Here is a 16,361-nt window from a genome sequence, read left to right as displayed (position 1 = left end):
CTGCATACAGAGGTGCCTGAATTAGTGTAACCCAAACACTACATTAAACACCAGTATCTAGAGATATAAGTAGATTAGGCAGAGATCTGAATCTAAAGGTCAAACTGTGATTCACACCTTGCATGGCATCTATCAGCACCTATCCGTCTTTTCCTACACTTGTTTATAGGTTCCGCAGGAAAACCAACATTAATTCCAAATGTATTTTGTCTTTCAAATCTGGATCTCTGCCCAACCTACGCCATTCCACAGTCAGAGGTTGCAGTTGGACATGGACATGGCTGTTGTCATTTGTGTTTGCAAAACTTTCTGTATCCCCAAAGGTGGATATTAATGATGATGTTGTGCCCTTTGAAAGGCATGAACATTTTTTCTTGACTTCTGTCTTTCTCTCACAGGCAGTGAAGGTTCGGGAGAAACCGTTCAAAAGGAAACATCCACCTGTGACATTTGTCAGTTTGGGGCAGAGTGCGATGAAGATGCAGAGGATGTTTGGTACAGAAACATTCTTACATATTTTTTTGATTTGGAAAAATATGATTTCTTTGAATGTGACTTTCCTAGCAGATCACCCCCAAAAGACAATTTAGGGGAACGAAATGTGTTTTTCTGCTGTATTAAGACCAATGAGATATTGGACTTATAAGTATGCATTCTTTTCTGTGTGTGTATACTTTCTAAGATGACTAGCCACTCAACGTTGCTTGAAGTTGGGCATATTCTAAATTTAAAGAGAGGAGAGAATAGAGCAGAGTAGAGCAGGACAGGACAGAACAGAATAGAATAGAATAGAATAGCAGTGTTAAAAGAGACCTTGGAGGTCTTCTAGTCCAACCCCTGCTCAGGCAGGAAACCCTATACCACAGAGGTCCCCAATCTTTTAGACACCAGGGACCAGTTCTGTGGAGAGAGGTTTTTCCGCAGACCGGAGGGTGTGTGGTTTTGTGTGCTGCTGCATCTCGCGGATGGGGCTTTGCTTGTTTGCGCGGATCGATTGCTGGCATGTTGCTGGCATCCTGGTCCACGGACCGGGGGTTGGGGACCTCTCCTATACCATTTGAAACAAAAATATAATTTCAGAGAAATTAAGATAGATGGATGGATAGATGGATAGATAGATAGATAGATAGATAGATAGATAGATAGATAGATAGATAGAAAGAGAGAGGTAGACAGAGAATATTTAAAAATGGAAGAAATGCTGCTGTAGAAATTTATCTCAAAAATAATATTAATGAGGGGAAAAAGCACTAGGATTTGATACTAGCCTCTTCCATAATGAGAAATACAATCTGTACACACACTCACACATAGTTAGAATTGGAATGTTAATTATATCATTCATTGATTATTTTGCCAATGATTTTTTTGACCCCTAGCAACCACATAGATTTATTTTCTCCGTGAGTTTTAAGTGACAACATGCATGCTGTTGTTACTATCATCCCCTGTGGATACCACTGTCAGTTAATCATTTCTATATGGACTGTCCAAGGAAACCATTGAGGTTCATCCTTACTTGGGTGTACAGGGAATTCCACCTGTGATCTTCTGTATGTCAAGCATATGCTTTGCCACCGTGTTGTACAACATTTCTATGTTAGGGAGCCCTCAGGTTGTTTTTCAACAATGCCTGGTTCTCAACTCTATCAAATCTCTTTATCAAATCATATTGCACTCATTCTTTGGGTTTCTTTCCATTGGGGAGGCACACAAATAAAAAAGGTGTTTTGTGACCTGCCTGATGCTTGATGACAGTACTTTTTTTTCTCAGTCATTGGACAGGCAGCAGAAGCAGTAGAATTATCCAGCCTCAAATGAGTCATAGGTAATGCAAGTCTTATGTTCAGGCATTTATTTATTTATTTATTCGGTTTATATACCGCCCTATTCCCAAAGGACTCAGGGCGGTTTACAAGGCAAAATTTAAAAACAATCCAATATAAAATTAAAATAAATTAAAATAAATTAAATTAAGTCTAGCCACAAAAATTAAATCACAATTTAAAAACATTAAACCCCTCAGTCCAGACCAGATAGCTCAAAGAGCCAGGTTTTTAGGTCCTTTTTCTACCTTACATTCATAGCCTCTGCCAGTCAAACTCACTGTTATTAATTACTCTTCTGCCAAGACTAATTAAAACTCTGTTAAAGAAATGTACCATTTTTGATTCAGTATATCTCCAGGATATTCCAAAATGAAAAAAAAATATTTAAGTAAAGGAAATATTTACTTAAGTTATATAAAACAATGAAAACATCAGATACTCAGAAACAGTGAGAGGACAGATGAGAATTAAATCTATTAAATTGAATTAAATTAAATATAACAAAACTGATATTCAATGTGCAATAAAATGTCCTAGTTTCCCCACTAAAGAACATGTTCAACTTAAAAAAAATTCTGATTGTGGCTAGTCACTGATTCTCAGGCCAGCCTAGCACCGCCTTTGGAAAAAGGAAAAAAATACCCCTAATCAAATCTATATGTCAGCTGTGCTTTAAATATATTTCACAGCTTGGAGTTCCACAAGACATCCTTCCCTTCATATAATCTCTTAAATTGGGAGATATTTAATACTAAATATTAAGGGAGCAAAGGGAGAACTCAGTGGTGGAGGCAGCAATATAGACAGGCCAGGGCTGCACTGTAGATGGGGCTAGATTTTGCATTTTTTTTTCCTGGGTTTGTAGGGCGTAAGTGGTTTCTTTTCTTTTTTAAAAGTCTGTTAAGTATTTTGGGGACTTCCATCCAGCTCGTATGCATTATGGCATGAACAGTGAAACATCTTTTATTAACAGTGATAATATTACTCTTGAAGTAGAAGGTTCAGAGGTGCTCAGATTGCAAAGACATTGTTATCTATGGCCAGAGGTAGACTATAAATCTTTTGCAAACTAGCAGCTTTAATGGATTTATCTGAAAATCTGAATTATTGTCATTCTATATATTCCCGTGTCATAACTCTTTAAAAAAGGGTCCATGTTGAAGCTTGATAACCTATTATATGGATAGATCTTGAGCCACATATGGCATAACAATATTGCCAAAAGACCTCACAACTAAATATGTTTGAGATTCACATGAATATCAATATATGTCTAAGGAGCTCTATCATATTAAATTGAAATATTTTCTTCCATTCATTCACTCAATCTTTTATGCAGTGTATGGGTTGTATCCTGTGCATTCAAGGTAGGGTCTCTAATCTAGAGTCTATCCTGTAAGCTAGCATCCCTTTGCCTGCATCTCACCAACTAGGAACTATAGGTTATATTCTGATGGTGAGTTAGTGAGATGTAGATAATAATCTCTACCTTGCATAAATCCTACCTTGCATAAGATAACATAAGCATGATTGGGGCAAAATTGGACTTTGATTGTACTTGTGGTATACTGATTAAAATGTGACCAAAATTAGCTATTTTTATTTATTTTTTTACTGTTAGCAGGTTATACTGCATATGGCATGGTTATAACTAAGGCTTGGTTACCCAATCTTCGCTTTTTTCACTCTTACTCAAAAGAATTATGTGAAAAAATATGATTGACCAAAGCCATTATGGGCAGCAGAGGTTAACTTCTATGGGGCCATCATCATCTAATGCGTATGATATGAGGAAAATTGTGACTTGGAATATAAACAGAATTAATGGATTCAAGATGGTTGTTGTAGCAGTGCAACTGAAAACTTCTCCCTTCTGTACATGTATTGATATTGTACATATATACAAAGGGGTAGAGCGTCAGTTATAATGCCTTGACTACTATTCTTTATTTCTTTGGCTCTTCTACTGTAACCACTAATAAATAGCATACAGTATGAATTAATTAAAGGAAGAAAAGTAGATATGTCATTTGTAAAATTAAGAGGAAGATTAGGATGCAATAGTTCCAAAGGAAGGTTTCCTGATCTTATGGAGTAGAATTGATAAATACATGCCGGGATAAGAATATGTAGATTTAATTATGAATGATGAATCAAAAGGTTAAAATGTATGCCAGAAAGTATTAATTGCTGTCATATAGATAATTGTGTGTGTACAAGTGAACTATCGATCCCACTTTCAACCCAAAATGAGTTTTGAATGAAAATTTATTCTGCTGACTTTTGAATAGATGACAAGGGAGTATAGGAAAAGCAACTGGATCGTTTAGAAACCCACAAATGAAAAAGAATAGTGATTGGTATTGTTTCCAAAAGTCTGTTTTAAATATGTGGTATAAGCGTACAATAAATTATTTAATCATAAATCATGGCAGAGGAACTACTGCATATTTCAAAGCTTGGTTGATTTGATCTTTGATGAAAGAATATTTAGAGAATTAGTAAAGTTTACAAGGGAGGTGAGAGGTTCTAAATGTGTAACGTTTACACACACACACACACACACATCCAAGAGTGAATCTTGGGACAAAATAGATATGGAAAAAAGGAAACAAGCAAAAGAAATTAGAATAAAAGAAGAACTTGATGAGATAAAATCACAATTTCTTTACATAGCCATATTACAAGACAGATTAATGGCTGAACAGAATTGAGAGACTGGACATAAGACAAAAATTTGTAAAAACTGCTTCGAACAGAATGAAAAAAAAAGATTGCCACACAAGTATGTGAAAGTATGTTAATGGAAGGTACGAAAGTTGTTTCTTTTTAATATTGAAATAAAATTGGAAAAGATTAGAAGAGGCAAACATAGTACAGAATGAATTTGATGGAGTTTTAAAAAATGTTTTGGAAATGTGTGAAGAAGCCTGCAGCAAAGTGAATAGAGTTAAAAATAAAATAAATAGAATTGTTTGGTATGAAACTGTAGCGAGGGAATGCTGAAAAAAGTGTTTTAAAGTTTCTGATGAGAACAATAAGAGTTATGTTGAAGAATAGAATCAAAATGACTGCTATAAATGTTACATTCCAAGAAAAAACAGTTAGGAAAAGGAAGTCATAGCCACTTTGAGAATGTTGCAAAATGGGGAGGCTGCAGCTATGGATAATCTAACCCACAGGTGCCAAACTTGCCACATGACATGACGTGTTGTGACATATCACAACTCTTTTTGCATTGCTGGCGTGGGGTGGGTGCGGCTTCAGTATGATGAAACCAGCCCGCGGCCTGGCAGTTTGACACCCCTGATCTAACCCAATATTTCTCAGTCATGGCAGCTTTAAGATGGGTGGTAGTTTTGCTAGCTGGGGAATTCTGGGAGTTGAAGCTCACTCATCTTAAAGCTGCCAAGGTTGGGAAACACGGGTCTAACCAAATAACAGTTAAACTATGAATGAAATTTGTTTACAGAATGTCTATGTGACTTGTTTAATATGTGTATGAAGGTTCTATAGCCAACAGTCGGAACACCAAAACTATAGTAAAATTAGTTTTTTTGCTTCCTTAGGTCAATTTACATTATTTACACAATTAAGTTATTATGCAGAACACTGAGTAAAAATAAGCAAAATTTGGAAAGTGCCAATGCAGAGGATGAGAAGACCAAATCTTTGCTCTTCTGTATATCATTGAGAAATGTTTGAATATGAGAAAGTGTACTGTACATGCCTTCCTTTATTGAAAAATTTTCTGTGATAAATGGAATTGGGTTGAATTACCTGATTTTTGCCCAAACCTGGAATTGGAGTTTTGTTGCTGAATATGATAAGAATGATATATGATGGAAATGGAGCAGATGTGAAAATAAATAGAATGTTTACTGAATGGCTCAGGAATGAACAAGGAGTGAGATAAGAATGTGTAATGTCCTCTTAGTAATTTACTATATTTATGATTAAATATAGAAGGAATCATGTGATGACGTTAAAGGACTGCTGCTTGAATATAGTTTTATGTGCAGATTATGTCATGTTGTTGGTTGAAACCCAGAATGAGTTCTATCAAATTATATTTTATGATGCAATGAGAAGTACAGATCTGAAAATGAATTTACCAAAGGCTAAGGTACTTGTGTTTAACATCGAAAATAGAGTGAACAATTTCAAATTACGTAAATGACCCAAAAAAAAACCCCAACCCTAGACCAAGTGGATTAATTTCTCTACTTTGGTAGAATGTTTACAAAGCATGGGAAAATCGGTGGGGAAATTTTCAGAGGTGAGACTGATACAAATGTACGGAACATGGGAAGTTGTAAAAAATGTTTGTTTAAAAAAAAGGAAAAATGGCTGTGTATCAGAGTGTGCTTTTGCGCACTTTGTTATATGGAAGTGAGTGCTGGTTATCCCAGGAGAAACATAAAAGTAAGTTGAATGCAGTGGGAAGAAGTGTGTGGTGTGTGGGTTGAATACAAAATGAGTGACTACTATGAAAGAAATATATTGTGAGGGAGTTTGGTTGTATAGAGAGAATGAATGAGGGCTGAATAGCCAAACGAGTACATGAAGAAAAAGTGAATGGGTCAAAAGAAAGGAAAAGACAGAGGAAGTCATGGTTGAATGAGATTGATAAGATCAGGACAAAAAGAGATGTCATTATTTCAAAAAAAAAAACAAAAGGCAATGTAGGAAGCAATGTTGATGAAGCGGTAGAAATAATTCATTATCTCATGCCTTTCCTTAGCTTACAGTTTCTTATTTCATCTTTGCACAATATCAGTTCTCTCAAAAAATAGTGCAATAGGTATGTGTATATGTGTAGCTTTTTTTATTTGCTAGATTTAAATCCAGCAATTCCTCCAGGAGGAGGAACTTCATAGCTTCCTCCTCTATTCTTTCTCCACAACAAAAATCCTGTAAGGTAGACCAGCTTGAAGAAGAAGGATTGGCCCCAAATTACTCAGTGAACTTCTTGGGCTAAAGATGGAGTTAAAACCAAGTCTACCTAGTCCTATTTCAACACAACTATGTTAGGAATACTTAGTTTGGACTTCTTAGGAATAAGAATCAGTCTTATTACCTTAGGGAGCACCTGCTACCAGCATCAGCTTCCCATCGTCCTATGAGCGCCCACAGGGAGGGCCTCCTTAGGGTTCCACCGTTAGAGATTGCCGGCGGGTGATTCCCAGGGGTAGGGTGTTCTCTGTGAGTGCACCCGCCCTTTGGAACGAACTGCCGATGGAGCTTCGGACTTCCCCCGACCTTCACTCGTTTCGCCGGGACTTAAAAACCTGGTTGTTTGAATTGTCTGGCCTGGACTGAGGGATTTTAAATTTTAAAGTTTTTAATTAAATCATATTAAATTATATTAAATTAATTTTAAATTTTTAATTTTATTGTTATTATGAATTGTGGGCTTGTACTAATTTAATTCCATTTTATTCTCTTTTTGTACTGTTTTAACTGCCCTATGAACCGCCCTGAGTCCTTCGGGAATAGGGCGGTATATAAATTCAACTAATAAATAAATAAAATAAATAAATAAATCAACTAATCAATCAGCTCCCTAAGAATAACTCTATATAGATTGTTTGTTTTCTAGCCTTAGATCTTAAGAGAAATACTAATGGAATGATTACAAAGCAAACTTTCATTCATCAAGCTGTAAGCAACTTTAGGTGAGTCCTATGCAATGAATATAGAAGACCCCAGGCTCAATTTCCAGCATTGGCAGCTTGGATGTGGTAGGCTGTTGCCTGCAATTCCAATACCAATTAGTAAAGAAAACACTTGCCAAGAAAATGTATATATATTTTCCCTCTGTGCCTTGGCAATCATCCCAAAGAACCTTACGAGGCCATGAGCACTTGAATTGTAACTTCATTACAAGTATTGGGATAGCATCCTGTGCTTCACCAAAGGTTGGAGATGGTTTAGGAGGCCAAGAGAGGCCATGTTACCCACACAGTTATTTTCTCTTCCACTGTTGTAAATAGTCTTCATAATTTCAATTTGATACAAATCACAAAAGCGTACATTCAGAAGAAAGGTCTTTGGACCAGATAGGAGATTGATCTCCGCCTTCCCACCTACACCAGAGAGGAAATATAACCAGATGAGCTAATTCTACTGAATGCAAGTCTGAAAGTACAAATACCCCTCTTGTCTCTTTTTTACAGCCTGATAACTTAGGGTTTCTGTGTTTCTTTCTGTGCCTGTTGTGCAGCTGCACGCTATGCAGGCTGTGTCCTGCAGTTGCCCTGTAACACAATTGTTCCCTAGGCACATCCCTTCCTCCCATCTCTCAAGATCATCCCCCCCCATACCATTATAATTAAGTACATGTACGAGTGAAGAGAAAAAAATTATGATGGCAGTATGGGTGGAATGATCTGAATGATCCATTCACTAATGGGCAAGCCTGAAATATCATAACTCATCAGTCATCCCCACATCCTCCTCCAAGATGTTGTGCATTAGACCCAGGCTATATGGAAGCCCATGTCCTTCCATTTCTGGCCCTTCTTGTTAGCACATTTTGTTTTGGGAAATGTGTATCTATTACACATAGCTTGGCATCCATTAGTGAACATCCTTCACTTTCTTGAAAATGAAGGGTCCTTCCATTTAAAGTCTTTAACGTCTCACTTGTTTTAATCTGTGAAAGCTTCTTGTCTGTAAGAGGATCGTATTATTGGCATTATTCCCACATTTAATGCATTTTCAACCTGTATAGGCTTCATGAATATTTGAAAGCAGGCCAGTGGTTGTGCCCATTTATTAAGCGCTAGACTGCAATCTACTGGTAAATCAGACATTCACTGTTACTGGCTTTGGGGCTGATTTCTGAGCTAAGAAAACAATTGACTTGGAATGACAGGGCGTGATTCATTGTAACACCCGCTGAAGAAAATCAAAAGGAAAAAGAAGCACTAATGTTCTGAGCAAAGAAAAATGTTCCAGAGGTAGCCCTCCCCACTCTTCCGAACCTAAAAATATGTATTTTTAAAATCATCTCAGAGCTCCTACAATGGGTATAAATAGAACTACAGTATATCAAAGAGAGTGTCCTTTCATCTTGCAAAATTGCTTAATGTCAGAATAACAGAATGAAGAGTTGGAAGAGATCTAGTCCAGCCCCCTGCTCATGCAGGAGACCCTACACCATTCCAGACAAGTGGCTGTTCAGTCTCTCCTTAAAAGCCTCCAGTGATGGAGCACCCACAACTTCTGAAGGCAAGGCCGTTCATTTCAGTGCATGTCACTACATGTCTCCTTCAGAAAGTCACATCCGAAAGCCTACAGGATTGCCCTGCAAGTCAATAATCTTTCTGATTAATTCTATTTTATAATAAAAGGCTCTTTTTATTTTATAATAAAAGGCTATAATTATAGTAATAATTAAATAACATAAATACTGTACATTGTTTTCCTTTAAAGGAAGTCGTAAGATAATGGATGAATATGTTGGCTTAGATGGACACACATCTATTTTACAGGATTATCAAAAACTCGCAACCCACTTCAAAACGTAGTATGTCTAATTATTGATAACATATGAACTTATATTTTTTTAATTTAATTTAATTTAATTTAATAATATTTATATACCGCCCTTCTCCCTGAGGACTCAGGGCGGTTCAAAGGGCAGAATAAAATACTAAATACAAACATTAAAAAGAGATTAAATGATTGCCCAAGTTAAAACAATTGGAATACAATTCTAAAAACCCCAAGATAAAATTAAGACACCAAAAATAAAACAACCCCACCAATCCCCATCAGGCTAGGCCGGCTTGTACAAACAGAAACGTCTTGAGATCGCGACGAAAGGAGCGAAGATCGGGCGCCATCCGGAGCTCTACCAGTAGCTGATTCCACAGCTCCGGAGCGCCCACAGAGAAGGATCTCCCCCTGGGGGCCACCAATCGACATTCTCTGATCGGTGGCACCCTGAGGAGGCCCTCTCTGTGGGAACGCACAGGGCGCAGGGAGCTTAATGCCGGCAGCAGATGTTCCCTAAGGTACTCCGGCCCCATGCCATGGAGGGCTTTGAACACCGTTACCAGTACCTTGAATCTCACCCGGAAGACAACTGGCAACCAATGCAGCTCACGGAGCAGAGGTGTAACGTGGGAGTATCGGGAGACTCCCAACACAACTCTCGCGGCTGCATTCTGTACCAGTTGGAGCTTCCGGGTGGTCCTCAAGGGCAGCCCCATGTAGAGAGCGTTGCAGTAGTCCAGACGAGAGGACACGAGCGCATGAGTGACCGTGCACAAATCATCCCGGCTAAGATAGGGCCGCAACTGGCGCACCAGGCGAACCTGGGCGAAGGCCCCCCTAGTCACAGCTCCTATATGGTCTTCCAAGGTGAGCCGTGAATCTAGGAGGACTCCCAAGTTGCGAGCCCTATCTACGGGGGGTAATAGTTCACCCCCCATAGCCAGAGGTGGAATGTCCGAATAAACCCGGGATGAAGGTATGCAAAGCCACTCAGTCTTGTCGGGGTTGAGTTGAAGTCTGTTCCTCCCCATGCAGACCCGAACCGCCTCCAGGCAACCATTTAAAAAATGGTTTGAGTGAAGCATCAGAAAACTAGGATGATTTTGCAAAGAGTGCCAATGAAAGCAAATATATTAAAAAGATATATATATATATATATATATATACATATATATATATATATATATATATATATATATATATGTATGTATGTATGTATGTATGTATGTATGTATGTATGTGTTGTGACTCAGGGCCAGCCTGTGGGTCTGACAGCCGGCTCCGACGTATCGGAGGACTCAGATGAGGGGGAGGAGGGAGACGAACCGGCTGATGATGGTTTGGAGGCTTTGCAGAGTCCTCAGCCGGGGACCTCTTCTCAGCTGCGTGAGCCCGAGAGTGCGGAGGATGATGACCCACAGCTGGCCCTGTTCAAGGACGCCCGACGCAGGAGGCAGTCGAGCAGGAACAAACAAAGAAAGGCTATGGGACTCCTCGGGAGGAGGCACAGGGAGACCACGCCCTGAGCTCTCTATAAAAGGAGTGTTTGGGGAGGGGCTGGTTGCTGAAAGCAACTTTTCCGCTTGAGAAGACAAGCTCTAGTGTTTTTGTTAACTGCGTAATTAAATCTTGGCAGATGCCTTTTAGCCTTGGACGCTCTCCAGTCTCTTCTTTCTGATAAGGGGTTTGCCTTACTACAAGGCCAGAAGGGCTGGTTCAGAACAGTATGTATGTATGTATGTATATGTACATGTACATGTATGTATGTGTATGTGTGTGTGTGTGTGTGTGTGTGTGTGTGTGTGTGTGTGTGTGTGTATCTTTGGTCATTCGGGTTTTTCCCCACGTAGAATTGGAGGTATCAGGGCAACGTTTCGGCGAAATCTCATCCGTCATCCTCAGGCTGGTGGCTTCAGCTTCGTTCTTCTTTGCCTAAAGGACCAGTACATACTATTTATTACATCACCCTGCTTTCTGTTTGCAATCTGGAGGGAGCTGTAGAAAAAGCATACAGTGGAAAATAATTATGTGATTTTTTTCCCCTGTAATCATTAACCAGCACTGGGAATTCTGGGAACGTATTACCATATATTGGAAGTACCCAAATTCATAGAAGTCTGATCTAGAGTGTTGATGGAACATGCTTCTCCAAGAAGTTATCAAGTGGACCTTTGTAAAACATTAAGGAGTGATCTAAGTTATTATATTTAGCATCTGATTCAGCATCTCTCCCATCACACCTCATCATTAGATGAACGTATTATATTTAGAGCAGGTGATGTTATAGATATCCAGGTTTCAAGCCATGTTGGACTTTATAGCATTACACTGCAACTCAAGAAAAGCTGTAACCAAGCCAAATCCCACAGTACAAATGATACGGAGGCACTCCTCTTTGTATGTAGGCTGCTGCATTCTGTATCATTCTGTGTGGTTTCCCAAGGCAGTTTCATATTGAGTTTGATACAGAAGTCAGGAGGTGACAAAACATGATTAAATAGTGGAGGGGATGTGAAAACTACCATAGGTAGCTTCATGTTGTCTGTTTCATTTGAGTAGATATGTAACAATAGCAATAGCGCTTAAGATGTTTATACCACTTCATAGTACTTTACAAGGCCTCACTAAGCAGTTAACAGAATCAGCATACTGCCCCCAACAATCTGGGTCCTCATTTTACCTATCCTGGAAGGATGGAAGGCTGAGTCAACCTTGAGACAGTGAGAATCAAACTGCTGGCAGTTGGCAGTCAGCAGAAGTAGCCTGCAGTACTCCACTCTAACCACCAGGGCTCTTGTAAGTGTTTTATCTCCCAACAGTAATAGAAGCCATTGATGTTTGATAGCAAGATAGCAGTGTACCTGAAGCACTTGTTTCTTCTGAGATATTGAAATTGAAAGCTTATATAGTCAAATGGAGAATGGAGCAATGTGAAGAGACAGAACAAATGTGACTGGCATTGCCCAATTCACTCCCCCCCCCCGATGCCTTCTATTCTCCCCCCCCCCCATGTAGCAAGATGAGGAAAGGGACACTTAGCCCTGAACTGATTTTTTTGCACAGCAAATTTCAAATTAATCTGATGACCACATGCAGTTCTAAGGCTTCAGATTGCTCACTCCTCTTTTATAATAACCAGTAAAAAAAGATTAATGAATGGTAATGGGAAATACAGTAGGGGCATAAAATAAGTGGACGAGAGAAAGTATTGAATAAATTCCTAGAGGCATAACTGCTAATGATGCTCATTTTATTTTCATGGAAGTGACTTCATGCCCATACTTATGTATGGAGCTGCTGAGTCTCTAAGGTTAGTTCATTCACCCTGTAGGAATAACTCACTCACCTAGGAAGGTTTTGCGAATTCAGTGAGGTTACTCATAAGTAAATGTATATAAGACTATGCAGGTGTCTCCATCTAAATGGAACAAAACCCAACCATGACCAAGCTGTCTAGGGAAATTGTTTGTCAAAGAAAGTTACCAACAGGATTTATTTCAGCTTTATATTTCTTTTCTAATTGCAGGTATACGTTATATGCAAATTTTGTGGTATGCCGATTCAGCAAACAAAACCTCACATCAATACACTCAAGCTGAATTCTCATGCAAATAATCTCCATTTTCTGAGCCCACAAATGTGTACAAATCATATAGCTGTCAGCAACAACTACCCCTAAAAATCAATGTTGCTCAAGTAATCAATATCTTTATTATGGTTAAAAATATCCAAAATTGAGCAATGGGAAGATACAAAAAAACCTGATATATATTTTTTTTCCAGGCTCCCTTTTTCCTATGGCAGTTAGATCAGTAAAAGGTCATATAGCTGCTCTTCTTATCTAGAGCAGAGGTCCCCAACCTTTTGGGCACCAGAGGTCGGTTACTTGGAGAGAGGTTTTTCCGTGGACCAGAGGGGGCATGGTTTTGTGTACTGCCTTGCATCCTGTTGCATGCCACAACCTGGTACTGGTCCGTGGACCGGGGGTTGGGGACCTCTGAGCTGGAGCATCTAAACATGATGATGTAGTGCCATAATTTGGGATAATAGCATTACAAGATAGTTTGAAGGATCTCCTATACTATACAAGTACAAGCTATTGGATGTTGAACAGTGGTTGCAGTCATTATATTACCTACTTGCACTGTGGTCAGAAAAATTTAGCTATGCAACAAACTCCATGGTGCTCTGCAACTGGCATATATCTACGGGCTAATATATTACCTTAGTACAGTAAAAAAAATGGATAGCTGGGACACTTGTCAACCTTACTCTCTTCCCAATCTTCTTGAATATATGGAATACAACAAAATCTAAACAGTCATTTAGTTGGCTGGTTTGTGCTTTATGTGGATTCCAGATTCTAAGAGATAATGACTTCTTTTGATCGGAATCAGAATGCAAGCCATTTCACTTGAATTCCAAATTGAAGTATGACGCTAGAAAGAATGCAAGTGTTTATGAGTTTAAGCATCACCAGCAACCAGAGCAATCACATGTGGGTCTTCATGGACTTTCGAGATGAAATCTGAAACTTAATTGTTGGGAAGAAGACCATATCTACAATGGCAGAAAAAATGCATGATGGAAGTTCTGTCATACAGTCCCAGACACAATTCAGTATATATTTGTGCATGTACCTTAACTTTCTAAGCCACGGGTGTCAAACTCACCATGTCATGTGACGTGCCACGATGTATCACCACTGTTTTTTGCATTGCTGGGGTTGGGCGCGGCCTCCGTATGATGCAACCGTCCCGCGGGCCGGCAGTTTGACATCCCTGTTCTAAATGGTTTTGCCATCTAAAAATGCATGAAGAATTAATATTAGAAATATGTGATGCAATAGTTTAATTTGATCCAGATCAATTGATTTGGCAGTAAAATTCTAGCAAGCCAAAATCCAGTACCTAACAATGCTGCAAACACATCTCATTCCCGCTCGGCTCTTTGGTTCGTATGTTCAGATGTACAACCCTCAGAGTCAGTCTGGGACGTCTGGCATTATTATTCCGCACGGGGGATATAGTTTGTCTCCAGCTCTATAAGTGTGCAAGGATTCGAATCAGTATGCATTAGGATTTCACAAGAGCTACCTGATCTCCTTCAAGGGTCCACAATTCCAGAAATAGTCCCTGAATTATTGCAATCAGTTTGGTCTTTCCATCCTGAGCACAATTCAGGGAATGGTTCCTTGTCTTTCCCCTCAATTTTTCCCTGTTGTATTTGGGGTGGGGGGGAATATCTTCAAGAATCTCTTTCTTTGTATTCTGTTATTTAACCGGTGATAAGGTAAATGCAAGCTAATTGATTAGCTCAACTTCTTTGGAGCAATAAATAAGGGCCAGAGCTTTTGAAGGATTTTCATTCAGAACATAGAGGCATTCGCTCTGAACTCATGTGGATTAGAAGCCCAGTCCTATTACACATAGAGAGAGGAGGGTGGGAGTTAGTCACCACATTCTGGTTTTATGTGTGTTTGCGCATGTGCGTTCATGTATGCGTGATGATTGTGTGGTATTTATAGTTAACCTTATTGATCCAGTCTCTGAGATGAAATGTACAACTTCTCACTTTACACAAAACTGAAGCCTCACTTCAAATTGGTGTCGGATTCTGTGACAATGATCACTACGGAAATTCTTGTTTGTACCTTTCTATAGTCTACTGTGAAGATTTTGATTTTTTAAAAAAAGCATGCAGGTGATAATAAATTATCTGCTAATTTTGTATGCTTAATTTCTTTTCTTTTTAATGGAAGTACATTAATAGTGATATAATTGTTTTTTGGCTTTTTTTTAAAAAAAGGAATAAAGGCTTCTAAAATGTAGTCTTTTAAAAAGCATTTAATTTTCGTTTTAGAACAAGCTTTTGAATCTTTCTGAATACCTCACACATGAGCACACGTGAACTACCTGATATATTGTTTGTACCTAATGATTATAAATTACCTGCTAAATTGGACAAAGCCAAAAATAAATAATTTAGATGTCTGTGTACTAATGCGAGGCAATTGGATAACAAAACAGAAGAAATTAAATGATCTTTCCAAGATGAAAAGAAACAGGTACTATAAGAAAAACCTAATGTAACTGAACCCATATCTGAAATTGCATCTATTGATGTGGATGCACTGGATAGGAAAGGTTAATGGCAAATCACTCAGAGTTATTTGTGTATTAACAAAGGACACGCTAGCTAGTGATAAAACAGAGAACGAGGAGGGTGGAGAAAGAAGATTTTTTTTGCTCAAAGGTGACTTTCAGCCAAAGACTCAAATAAGGAAGATTTCCCAACAGAAGAGGACATGGAATTGTAACTCTGTATACCATAAGAGCACAAACTGTTACTTATAATTCAATCCTGACCAAAAAACAAAGGTCCTTTAGAGTTGCATCGACTACAAGAATGGAACCCCTTCATTGATTTCCTGTTCTCATTAGCATTGAGTTGGTGGCTTGTGGGGAAACAGTGTTGTGTGAATGAGAGAAGGAGAAGAAGCATATTGGAGGCATGCCTACATGTGCAGAGTCTTCCTCCCTGAATCGAACCCTAATACAGCAATGAAGGGATAAAAAATTGCCTACCCAAGTGGATTATTTAAACTTTTCCATTTTAGGAAGTCATAGGGTTTGTCTGAACAATTTGCTACTTTTGCCAGCTTTTCCATGTGTTTTTTTTTTAAAAAAAAATTGTTGTAGAAATGCCACATTTACACAGAAGAAGAAAACAAACTCAATTTGAAGATGCCTTCTCCCAAAGGAAGATTGAATGGTATTTAAAAACCTATCAGTCTTCATTACTGTAGTCTCAGCTAATCTAAGCCACCTTAAAGGCACACCTTTTTGCAGGATGGAAACTGATCTTTGTTTTATATAGATACTAAAGGAGCTTTGTTGACTTCATAACAAAACCAGAAACAGATAAGCATGATACATTACGATAGGAGATTTCATTCCCATCCATCATTATTAACTCCAGCCTGGAACAATAACATAGGTAACAATGATAGGGCACCACTGTCTG

At 38.6% G+C, this 16,361-nt stretch overlaps 1 protein-coding gene across 1 annotated transcript in view; it reads left to right on the top strand.

The window, feature by feature from the left end:
- The window catches only part of TMEFF2 (transmembrane protein with EGF like and two follistatin like domains 2), a 262,531-nt gene that overhangs the window by 163,242 nt on the left and 82,928 nt on the right, over nucleotides 1-16,361 (top strand). Inside the window, exon 5 of the mRNA XM_083366571.1 lies at nucleotides 399-495. Within this exon, the coding sequence (XP_083222697.1) occupies nucleotides 399-495 (97 nt within the window). The remainder of the gene's footprint in view (nucleotides 1-398; nucleotides 496-16,361) is intronic.

Source organism: Vipera ursinii (assembly GCF_947247035.1).
Source record: "Vipera ursinii genome assembly, chromosome: 1".
NCBI classification, from domain to species: domain Eukaryota; kingdom Metazoa; phylum Chordata; class Lepidosauria; order Squamata; family Viperidae; genus Vipera; species Vipera ursinii.
The sequence above is the reverse complement of the archived record's forward strand: the minus strand, read 5'-3'. Positions and strand labels throughout refer to the sequence as shown.